The sequence below is a fragment of the Vombatus ursinus genome, unplaced genomic scaffold (assembly GCF_900497805.2).
Source record: "Vombatus ursinus unplaced genomic scaffold, bare-nosed wombat genome assembly UNPS02014768.1, whole genome shotgun sequence".
Lineage (NCBI taxonomy): Eukaryota > Metazoa > Chordata > Mammalia > Diprotodontia > Vombatidae > Vombatus > Vombatus ursinus.
Window position 1 is genome coordinate 29,696,868 of NW_020954546.1, and position 12,343 is coordinate 29,709,210.

General features: G+C 41.9%; 1 protein-coding gene across 2 annotated transcripts in view; it reads right to left on the bottom strand.

Moving 5' to 3' along the window:
- MYO1D (myosin ID) overlaps positions 1-12,139 on the bottom strand; it is a 393,551-nt gene extending 381,412 nt beyond the window's left edge. Inside the window, exon 1 of one of the 2 annotated variants that reach the window (XM_027861852.1) lies at positions 12,003-12,138. In XM_027861852.1, coding sequence (XP_027717653.1) covers positions 12,003-12,097 — 95 coding nt within the window. In that variant the 5' untranslated portion in view covers positions 12,098-12,138. Of the gene's footprint in view, positions 1-12,002 lie in introns of both variants that reach the window. The other variant, XM_027861853.1, reaches the window with a different exon arrangement.
- Positions 12,140-12,343: the final 204 nt, after the last annotated feature.

Genomic DNA, 12,343 nt, shown 5'->3' on the forward strand with positions numbered 1-12,343 from the left:
TCTTTCTTTCTTTCTTTCTTTCTTTCTTTCTTTCTTTCTTTCTTTCTATCTATCTATCTATCTATTGCATACCGCAATTTACCGTGTTGTCTCCCTAAGCAGAGGGTAAGCTCCCTGAGGTCAGGGACCATGTTTTTGCCTTTCTTGGTATCCCCAGCATTTATCACAGTGCCTGGCATATAGTAAGTACTTAACAAATGCTTGTAAACAATGATGATGCTTGGTTCCAGGAGGTAGAATTAGGAGCAATGTGTGGAAGTTGTAACAATGTGACCATGTTCTATCCTTCTTAATGTGATCTTATTTCCACTGGAGTCTGTTTCCAGTGATACCTCCTCATAGCAGGGAGGTGATACTAGATCCTCAAAGGTTCTGCCAGCTAAGCACCAGCACTGGAAGGTCCTATGCAGGCTAGAAAGGCTTCCAATTAGGGCCCAAGGGCAGACTGTATGTTTGTTGTTCAACAACCTGGCTAAGTGTGGAGGCTCACTACTAGGAGAGATGTAGGGGATGGAGGATTGCTGGTTTTGGCCACAATATCTCCCAGACCATCTACTTAATCTTCTTCAGTGGCATGAGTACCAGCACTAAAAGCAAAATCAAAGACCCCTAAAGTGGTCATAAGCTCCAACTGGGCAAGGATCCATTTTATTGGCTTTGGGCCCCCATCAAGGTACATCTTACAACCAAAAGGTGCTCAATAATTGTTACAATAAAGGTATGTAATAAAAAGTACAAAGGGCTATGGGAGCTCATCACTACCTAGAAGGAGATGGCCCTTGAGCTAAACCTGGAAGGATGCTACAGATCAGATTAGAACAAGTGAAGACTGAGAAAGGAGGGAACTGAAAAGAATACCTGACATCATCCTGGGTAAGGTGCAACCTCCATCTTACAGCAGTGCTTCCTAATCCAGACCACACTACAGAGGAGCCAAATATCTCAGTTTCTATTATGAGCCAAAGTATCCTCTATAACTTTAAGGCAGCAGTTTTCCCTGGAACCCAAGGAGAAAGGAGCCACAAGGGAAGAACAATATGAAAAAGGAAGGGGGAAGTGGTGGGGATGTCCATTAAAAAACATTTAATGGTTTTAAGAAAGGCCATGAGGACCTGAAAAATTTGCCATGGGCGGACAGTTGGGAAATACTGTCTACTGTACACTAAAGTTCATAATTCCTTCTTTTTCATCTGTTAATGCTTGCTTCAGCTCATCAGCCTCTCATTAATTAACCTCTCACCCTCTCATATTATTAAGTGGTTCCTGGCACCTTCATGCAATGGTAGTACCAGCGGGCACCCCCAGCCCATGGATTCATCCTGTACTGTTCACCTTGCACAGTGGCAAAAGCCAGAGGTTCAGCAAGCTCTGATGGGTATAGGACACCAATCTGGCATCAATACAGGAAGTTGGATTCACCCAAAAAATGCCCAAGCACGGAGTGGAGAGGGGAGAGAGGAAGGAACCAAGGGTTCCTTGGCTACAGAGGAAAAAGCTGCCATGAAACCACTATTTGAAGATGTAACAGCTGAAGTTTCGATAACCATTGCTGGAGGAAAAAACAATTTTGAGAGCACTGAATATACACTGTGCTCATACCTGTGTAGACAAATGAAAATGGCAAAAGGAACTTCTCTCTTTCTCTTCCTAATCTAAACAAGCCAAAAGCAAAGAAACAGGCCCAACCTCCCAAAACAGGGGAACAATACCACAGAACTTAACTAAAGATGGCCAGACCTGGACTTAGAAGATCTATTTTCAGATCCTGAGTCTTCCCTTACTGTTCGCCTCATCCTGGACAAGTTACTTAACCTCTCTGGACCTCAGTTTCCTGACTTATAAAAATAAGAGGGAATGGACCAGATGGCTTCTAGGGTGCCTTCCAACTCTCTGATTCTATGAAAAGAGAAGTCATTGGGGGCTTTGAGCCATTTGTGGTATATACAGGAAGAACAGATATACAAATGGCATCTTCATAGATGGAAAGATTCAGGCAGACTCATGTTCAAACAGAAATTTGCTCTAATCAAAGAAGTAGTTAACAGAAGAAAGATTCTGACCCAATTCAACAAACATTTATATATACATAACTAGAAATATTCAGATAATATGGGCCAGGATAGACCATCAGAATCAGTGTTTTAGCACTATACAATACCCAGCCCTGCAGCGGTGGGCTCTTGGCTACCCTCCGCAACATGGTTCTAATGTCCACGGGTCCCCTGTAGTACTGGTGCACACCTCCAAACCTGGGACAGCTGTAGGAAGCTCCCCCTGGTCACATGGCTTAGGGAGACACAGGAACCTGAATTTATCATAGGTGATACCCCTCTCCCCCAGGGACTCAGAGCCATGTATGCTGAGGGCTGTACCTGAACCATGATCATCTTAGCTCCAAGGAACCTCTCCAAATCTGTTAGATGATTATCTCTATACTTCTAATAAGCATTCCTCAAAAAAAATTTTTTTTTAAATAATAAAAAACACACACACATACTTAACCTGCAGTAAGACAGCACATGGTTTGGCAAGCACATGAGAGAACAAGGAAATGGGTGCAGATGACAGAAAGTGGACAGGGGGAAAGAATGGAGTCAGGAAAACCTGGGTTTGAATACTACCTCTGAAACTCACTAGCTCTGTGACACTGAGCAAGTCACTTAACCTTTCTGTGCCTCAGTTTCCCCACCTGTGAAACGGGGATAATAATACCACCTATCTCATAGGGTTGTTGTGAAGACTCAATGTCATAATATCTGTAGAATGCTTTTCAAACTTTAAATTGCTGACAAACCTCCAAGTCATCATTAGAAGGTGAAAAGAAGCAAGCATACGGGAGGAAGGCGGGCCTTCCAACCTATCCTGATTGGCCACTAAATTAGTTTTAAGACCTTGAGAAAGTTAATTTCACCTTTGAGTTGTAGTTTTCTTATCTATTTAACAGGGAGAATGGAGTAGCTCTAAAATTCTATGAGCTAAACATTCATGAACATTCCTACCTCTACTGGTTGCTTCTTTTTTCTAAAATACTGCATTTAATGACTGAACTAGTCTATTACTTAGCTACATTCTGCCTTATATGGTCTCTAATTGTTTCACTATGTTAATCTTATGTCTCCAATTAGACTATAAGCTCTTTTTTATCCTCTGTAACAGTCACCAGATAAATATAGAGTTGAATTGCAACATACACTTATGAATGTGCTCACTATGGTTAAATAAAGCTTTGCTCATCCCAATATACATTTGGTTCATGAATGCTCCCAAAATTTAAGATTCTGTAACCATTCAATACTCACTGAACACATTTGTTAAGCACTTATTATGTGCAAGGCATTGTGATGAGAAATAATTCCTGTACTCCTGGAGATTGCACTCTCCTGGAAAAGGGGTAGGGCGGGGAGAATGACAGCAGGTGTACTGAAATGTAAATACAAGATAACTGGAAGTGTAAGGTACACTAACAACTGGGGGGATCAGGAAAGGCTTCATGTAGGAGATGGTACCTGATAAAATGAGGTGATATTTGTAACTTTATTTTGCAAACTTTATTTTGCAAACTTTAAAGCAACTATAGAAATGCTAGCTCTTTTTCACTGTTATCATCACATCACCATTATTACCATCATCAACACTATTATCATCATCATCACCCCTGTTACCACCACCTTCACACCATCACCATCACCACCACCATCACATCACCATTATTACCATCCCCATTATCATCATCATCATCACCACCACTATTATGTCATCTTCACCACTATTATATCATCATCACCCCTTTCACCACCATCACATCACCATTATCATCATCATCATCACCTCTATTACCACCACCATCACATCGTCATCGCCACCATCAACATCAGCCACCATCACTATCATTAAAGGAAGGAGGAGAAGAAAAGAGAAAGCATTTCAGTAATGAGGAATAGCAATTTGTGTAGAGGTACAGACTGGAGATGGAATGCCTAGTAGAACAATTTTGCTGGAATGCGGTATTCAAGAAAGTGAGGAATACACAATAAGTCTGGAAAGACTGTCTGGAGTGAGATTGTTAAGGGATTCGAATACCAGACTAAGAAGTTTGTGTTGTATCTTAGAGGCCACTAAAGAGTCTTTCCCCCCCCCCCCCTTTTAAATCTTATTTTTTATATCTTTTAAAAAAAGCTATTGAAGATTCTTGAGCAGGGAAGTAACATTAGGGAGCCTGAGAGACAACAGAATATAATGGATAGGGCACTGGACTTGGAGTTAAGAGGAACGTTCAAATGCTGCCTTGATAGTTATTAGCTGTGTGATCCTAGACAAGTAATTTATCTTCTCTATACCTTATTTGTCTCATCTATACAATGAGGGGAGAACTCACTTTTAAAGGAGTCTTCCAGCTCTAAAAATATATGATGTTATTATTTGGTCAGCTGTATAGAGGAAGGATTGGAAAATGGAGAAGGGAACAGGGAACAGGAGCTGGGAGATGAATTAAGAGTCCAGGTGAGAGACAATGACAGCAGCCTTCACTACAGAACAGGAGCAGCGTTAAGTACAGAGAAGGGGGCAGTCGGATGTAATAAGTGTTTGTATAAGTGATGTAAGAACCTAGAAAAAAACAGTTCCAAGACATGTATATGCCTCCGTGACAGTTACGTTGGAAATGTCAATCAACTACTGCAACTGAGACATACTACTCAGCTAGTGTAACAAATTTTGGAATTCTCAGTACGCCCCCTCCAACATTTTGCAAACTCCACATACCAGTGAACACATACCCAATCATACCAATGAACAATGTTTCTAAATAGCATCATTAATACTTTATACCTCCGTTTCTAACATTGTTTCTATGGAACTAAATGCCCCCGTAATATTGTTTCATCTAACAACATACTTTATCAAGGAACAGAGGAAAGATAGGACGGTGTAACATACAGCTGGAGTGAGATTGAGCTTCCAATCTTAACTTTGCTGCTGCACATGACCCCAAACAAACCATCACACCTCTTTGGACCTGAGTTATAAAAGGAGGGACTTGCACCAGCTGATCTCCAATGTTCCTTCTAGCAACAAGTATTACTAAACACCAGCCATTGTGCTAGGGCACCACGGACACAACTACAGAGAAGGAAAGGATTCCCACTCACAATGAGCCTTCCAGCACTAGATCCCATGAAATTAACAACGATGTCAAGATGGGGATGACTTTCAATATTTAAAGCACAGGTAGTAATTTCATTAATGCCATGTTTTTACTGAAATTCAAAGAAAACTAAATGTCTTAATCTTCAGTGACATTATCACAACAGACTTTCATATGAGCTCATGTACTTTGTATTCTCAGAGAGATTAAACTACACAGGCAATCCCCAACTTGCACTGGGTGGGACTCCAGGACTCCTGTGTTATTACTTTATACAACAGGCAATGAGGGAGTTACATCACCTTCTGCTTCCCGAGAAGTTCTAATACACAAAGACCTGTTCCCTCAGGTCTGTGCCTGAGGTAGCCTTCTGCAGTCCTAGTTGTAGTTTCTCCTATGGAGTTTCTCCTATGTCCAGCCTCAGCTATGGTGCCTACCAGCTAGGGCCTACTTTCTTATGTCCCGTAGTCCTTCTCACTGACCTACACAGCTGTTCTCTTGTTCTATCCCTCATCTACCCACCTAAAAAAAGAGAAAACACCAACCCCCTGAATTGTGTGTTTAATTATTATATTGCCTGACTTGATATACATGCATATATATTTGTATAACAAATATTGGTACTTCTATCCACCAATGTGGCTCATATTCACTCTAAGCCTTTGTTAATTGTTTCATATGCTTAGCACGTAGTAGGAACTCAGTAAGTGCTTCTTGATATACACCATTTTAAGGGGGAGTTAATACAATAACTGAAACAATGTTATAAATGAATGATGCATTGAATCCAAAAAAGGTTATAGCAGTCTTTAGTTCTAATGTATTAATGATGGAAACATTGTTGGTGGAGATAATGTTATGTGGAGTTCCCAAAATGCAGGAATGGGCGTCCTGGGAAGTCATGAGTCGTCATGGCTGAATAATCTAACTGGGCAAGGCAACCTGGTGATGGGCCTCTCTGAACTATGTTAGTTCTCAGATAGGTCATCATGCCCCCATCAGTGGATCTAGAATCAATGATATTCCCTCTTGAAAGATTCCCCCTCCTTGGACGTCGGCAAGCAGAGGTCACTACGTTATACTGAGGACTCCTTCAGGTATACATTAGACTAGATGACCTCTAAGGTCCCTTCTAAGTCTCAGAATGGAAGAAGCATTCATTAAGCACCTACCATGTGCTGGGCACTGTGCAAAGTCCTTTACAAATATTATCTCATTTGGTCCTCACAACTCTATGAGGTAGGTGTTATTATCATTCCCATTTTACAAAAGAGGAAACTGAGGCAGAGGTTAAATGACTTATCCAGTGTCACACAGCTAGTAAGTGCCTGAGACCAGATTTGACAGGCTCAGCACTCTATCTACTGCACCACCTAGATGCCAGGACTCCTGTCCTAGCAGATCTTTCAAAAACCCAGAGTCACTGTGAAGCCAAGATGAAGCAACTGATTTATAGATTCTTTGGAAAGCTTTATAATGCACAGTATAGACTTCAGTGGCTCACAATCTCATTAACCTTTCATCCATCAGAGGTGGCCCAGGCAACATGTTGGAAAAGATGTTCCTCTTTTTTTTTTTATTTAATGTTCTTGGTTTGGATACCAGTTCAATTCCTAGGCTGTGCATCTGTTATCCCTCCCTCTCAATGTATGACTAGATCTTAGTTCCTTTCTATTCATATTCTAGTGACATTTATGTCACTTTTTGTGTGTTATATCACCACTGCAAAGATGCCACAGCTTGAGTATGCCCACTATTCATTTCTCCATTGCCATTTGGGTCACCTGCAATTTTGATTTTTCAGATACTATAAGCATCCCATGATTCACAGAATCCCCAAAGATAAAATGCTGACAGGAGCTGCTAAAGGAAAAGCTTCAGCCAGCTGCAGTCAGTACAATCCAACCTGTGATCTCATGACGAGAAGCATTCCTAAGTCTTCCGTTCTCCAAAACAAGCATCCCCAGACTGAGCCACCCTATCTATATATCTCATGATCTTGAGGACCTTCATCCTCCTCTGGACACTTTCCAGTTTGCCAGCAGCTTTAAAAGGGGGTGCTAAAAGGTGGACTAAACACAACACTCTAGATATGGTCCAACCGCTATAGACCTATCACCTCTCTAACCTTGGACACTATATTTTTCTTAAGGCATTTTGAGACTTATGTTAGCTTTTTGTGGCTGTTGCATCACAATGCTAGCATATACTGAGCTTGTAGTCCACTGAAATCCCCAGATCTTTTTCAAATGATCTATCTAGCTACACTTTCCCCACTTTATACTTGCAAAGCTGATTTTAAAAAAAAAAGCAAAGGACTTAAAATTTATCCCTATTAAATTTCATCCTCTTAGATTCTGTTAACCAGGGCGTCAGTTAATCTTCCCAGCTTTGTGCATGATGCCAATTTGATAAGCATATCATCTGAGTCTATACACAGGTTATGAATAACAATATCTTACATTGATAAAAATGTTAATACCACAGGCAGAGCCAGGCACAGACCCCTGGGGGAACTTTGTTAAAAACTTTCTTCCAAGCTCACAGATGATCTCGGAAACATTAGACTGAGAACCAGAAGGACTTTAGAGGTTATTGAGTCCAACTTCCTCATTTGCAGATGAGAAAACTGAGTGACTTGCCGGGATCACATAGGTAGTAAGTATCTAAAGTAGGATTTGAACCCAGATCTTTCTGACTCCAAAGCTGGTGGACTATCTCCTACAACATGTTGTCTCTACTACTGAAAGCAAACTGTACCATTATCATCATCCACTTTTTTGCCTCCTGTGTGACTTGTTAGACCAAAGTCTTTGGAATGCTTATGGATCTCAGAGAGGAGGTTCCTTAAGCTTCTGGAGATCAACGTAATCAAGGTAATGTCATCTACAAACAGGAGCACGTTGACAACCTCACCATCACATAGTAGGGAGAATGCTAGACTTGGGTCTAGGACAAATGTGGGCTTAAATCCCATCTCCTATATTGTGTGGCCATAAGCAAGCCACCTAACCCTTGGGAGCCTGTTTTCTCATTTGTAAAATGAGGTGATAATAATATTACAGTACACACCTTACAGAGTTATTATGTAAGTTATATGTGTCAAGTGTTTGGAAAACTTTAAAGCATCATATCAATGTCAGTTACTGTTATATTATCTTAGAGGGAATCCTTCTTCCTTTGGACTCTGGGCTGGTCATCCTCCAAGGACAGTAGCAGATGCCTTGGTTGAAGATATATCTGTCTCCCTGATTTATGCCTTCTTTGATATTAATAATAGTTAGCACTTAGATAGCACTTCAAGGTCAGCCAAATCCTTCCATGTTATTTCTTTCAAACCCTCACAACAAGTTTGTTAGGGAGGTACTAATATGATGCTCATTTTACTGATGAGGAACCTGAGACAGAGAGGTTCAGTGACAAGCCCAGGGTCATACAGTTAGAAAGTATCTGAGGCAGGATCTGAACTGAGATCTTCCTGACTCTAAGTCTAGCAGTCAATGCACTAAGGCATCTAGTTGCCTTGATATTCAAAAATTTGAACAGAGCCATCTCTTTTGTTATATCTTTCAAAGAATATGATGTGATTTTAACATACATGTATAACACACACACACGACAGTGTACTTACATGTGCACAAACTGTGTATATGTATATGGGCATGTGTGCACATTGCATGTATACATATACACACATATACACACTTATATGCATTGGGCAGCTAGGTGGCACAGCAGATAGCATGCTGGGCCTGGAGTAGTCAGGAAGACTTAAGTTCAAATCTGACCCCCAACATTTGCTAGCTGTGCGACTCTAGGCAAGTCACTTAACTTCTGTTTGCCTCAGTTTCCTGTAAATGGGGATGATAAAAACAGCACCTACCTCTCAGGGTTGTTGTGAGGATCAAATGAGATAGTAATTGTAAAGTGCTTAGAATGGCACCTGGCACATAATAAGCACTCTATAAATGTTATAATTATCATCACCATTATATATATGTGTATATATGTAGATACACATATGTGAGTATTATACATATACATATGTTGTATGTTACATATCCATATGTATACATTATCTATAGATATATACACCTTGTTGAAGAAAAATCTTTAAGAATGAAATACTTCTTTATAAACAAAGAATACAACTGTGTACATTTCACTCCTTTCAGGCACTATTGTGACTATAGAGATGTATTCTTCTGGAGAATGTGAAAACCTGCCTCTCCATTTTCATCGTCTTATCAAAAATACTCTTAATATATGGATGGAACATTCTCAAGATTTTATGGAGATGAGAAAGTAGCCAAGTGTGAATAGTTACTTTTAGCATATACCTTGTGGTTCTTAGAGGTTAAATAATTTGCCCAAGGAGTCAGAGGTAAACAGAATTCTTTTTTCACTCCAGTGCTGACCTCCCATTCTCTATACTTTGCTGCCTGACTCTGTCTCTTTCATGTAGTCATATCATGTACAGTTTGTTAAAGATGATATTTAAGCACATTCTATTAAAAAAAAATTGAGCATCAGGCCCATAACAGGATAGCCTCCTATTATAGCCTCTTCTGTGAGAGAAGACAGCATAATTAGATGAATAGAGAGTCAGACTCAGATCAAAAGCAGCTCCTTTTGAGGATCAGTGTGGACCAAAACAAGTCACTTAACCTCTCAGTGGCTCAGACAGCTCTCTAAAACTAGATAAGATGGGGATCTGCACTGGAAGGAGTTTACTATTTCCTTGAAAACAGGTAACCAGGTGTGGATGGAGAAAGAGGAAGAGGGAAAAGGAGATTCAGTTTGCATAATTTCAACATATAGCCCTCCTTCAATGAAGGTAAAGTTCAATAAATTAGAAGGCTGCTATTTTGAATCATAGAATTTTACATATAATAACAGTAAACGCTTACATGAACATAATACTTGACGGTTTTTGTGCCAGCATCTCAGTTGATTATCAAAACAACCTTCTGACAAAGGAAAGACAAGTATTATTCTATTTTACAAATGGGAATACTGAGGTTCAGGGTCTTATCCAAGTTCAGAATGCAGTTATCAGAGAACTAGAACCCAAGTGTTCAGACTTCTAGGAAGTGCTAACTTTTCAACTCATCATGCTGCCTCCCAATCTTGGGTATAGTTTGTAAAGAAGTCTTAAGTTTTACATTTTAGAAAGATGGGGTGTTTAAAGCCTCAGCTGTTATGCTAACAATTGTTACAAAGAATTAAAGTATTAAAAAAAATTTTTTTTTACAACAGACTACAAAAAGTGAAGTTTCTAGTCACAAAGCAAAAGTGAAGATCTCATGATCTTTTTGGGCCTCAGTTTCTCCATTGGTAAAATAAGGGGTTTGGATATGATTATCTCTGAGATCCCTTCCAGCTGTAAAGTCTATAATTCTAAGTGAACAAACTTGGATCTTGACCTTGCGCTTCACAATTTTATGGACTGTCACAATGGGCTGCAGGCTATAAACCTTTGAAGGAATGGAAGAACCCAGAAACTATAAAAATTAGAATTCAGATATATGGAAATTTCATTTAGAATAACATAAAAATCAAGTCTCAAACTATTTCAATGCTCTGCATCTCCATTCAGCCCTAATTCTACTCTTTAAAATTTCATTCAAAAGAAAATTTCATATACTTCTTAAAAAAAAAAAAGTGTGGTGTATGGAAAATAATGCTGAACTCGGAGTCAGGATGCCTCAGCTGCAATTCTGGCTCTGACATTTAAATGCTGTGTCACTTTGGTTATGTCATTTGACTTCTCAAAGGCTCAGTTTTCTCATCTGTATGATTTCGTTCTGAGCAGCAGAAGGGCAACAGGGAATTGAACACCTGCTTTGGAGACAGATCATAGAATCATAGATTTGGAGTTGAAAGAGACCTCAAAGTCCATTGAGTCCAACTCACTCAGTCCATTTTGCAGATGAGAAAGCTGAGGTACAAATAGATTAGTCCAAGGTTGTGTAAACGACTAGTCCAGGGATGGGGAACCTGTGGGCCTCGAAGACACAAGTGGCCCTCTAGGTGCTCAGGTGTGGCCCTTTGACTGAATCCAAACTTTGGATGAGTGGCACTTGAGGACCTGTGGGATATTGGTCAGTGACTGAGGCAGGATCTGAGCCCACTGCTGCTGACTCCAATTTCAATGCCCTATCCATTACATCACATTGACACACATGACACGGATTACACATCCTGCCTCTCATTATCCCCCTAGGTAACTCTAATAGCTACAAAGGAGCTTTGTAAACCTTCCAGTGCTTCTATATATGCTTGCCACTAATGCTACTGGGAACTCGGTTGAAGAAACTTTAGCTACCAATGCAGACTGGCACCATCTTTGTAACTTAGAGTCTTAAGGAGAGAGCAGCCCTCAGCACTGAGAGGCAAGGTCACACGGAGATTCGATCCTTCAGTATGATGAGGTCCGGAGTAAATCACCTTAAAAACTGAAACTATGGAAGACCCCGTGTCTTCCACACAAATCGCTCAACTTGGGCAGCTGCTCTTGGCATCCGCAAGTACGTGAAGCATTCCTTTCAAACCTCTGAGACTTCGTCCGCTTTAGTTTAAAGCAACTTCGAAAACGGACAACGCCCCGGAAAACAGCGCGCTGGGAATCCTCGCCTCCCAGCCGGAATGACGCGAGGGGGCTGCCTGAGCTTGGGGGATGCCCTCGGCGGAGCCGCCCGCTGCCTCTCCTCCGGCGGGGCCGCACGAGCCGCGTCCGGCCCCCTCCCACTTCCCCGCCCTCCCTCGGCCCGGGCCAGGCGCTTAGCATCCTGCCCTCGCTGGGGGTCGTCCTCCTTCCCCTCCCCTCCCCTCCCCTCCCCTCCCCGCCCCCACCTACCTGAGCCGGAGGTTGGCCATGAACTCGGACATGGTGACCGAGTCCATGAGCACGAAGTCCGCCTTGCCGAACTCGAGGCTCTCTTGCTCCGCCATGGCGCGGGCGGCACAGGTGGGATCCCGGCGGCCGAGGATGGAGGTGCGGGCCGGGCCGGACCGGGTTGAGCTGGGCTGGGGGGGAACCTGAGACCCCTTGGGGGCAGCGCGCCTGGCAGCGGCCCGGACTGGGGCGGGCAGGGCCGGGGATGCGCTGGCGGGGCGGCCCGGTTCGGGGCGGAGGCGTCTGCGGAGAAAGCCCAGACCCGGCAGTTTCCGCTCCTCCCGCTGCGGCTGCCCGGGCGC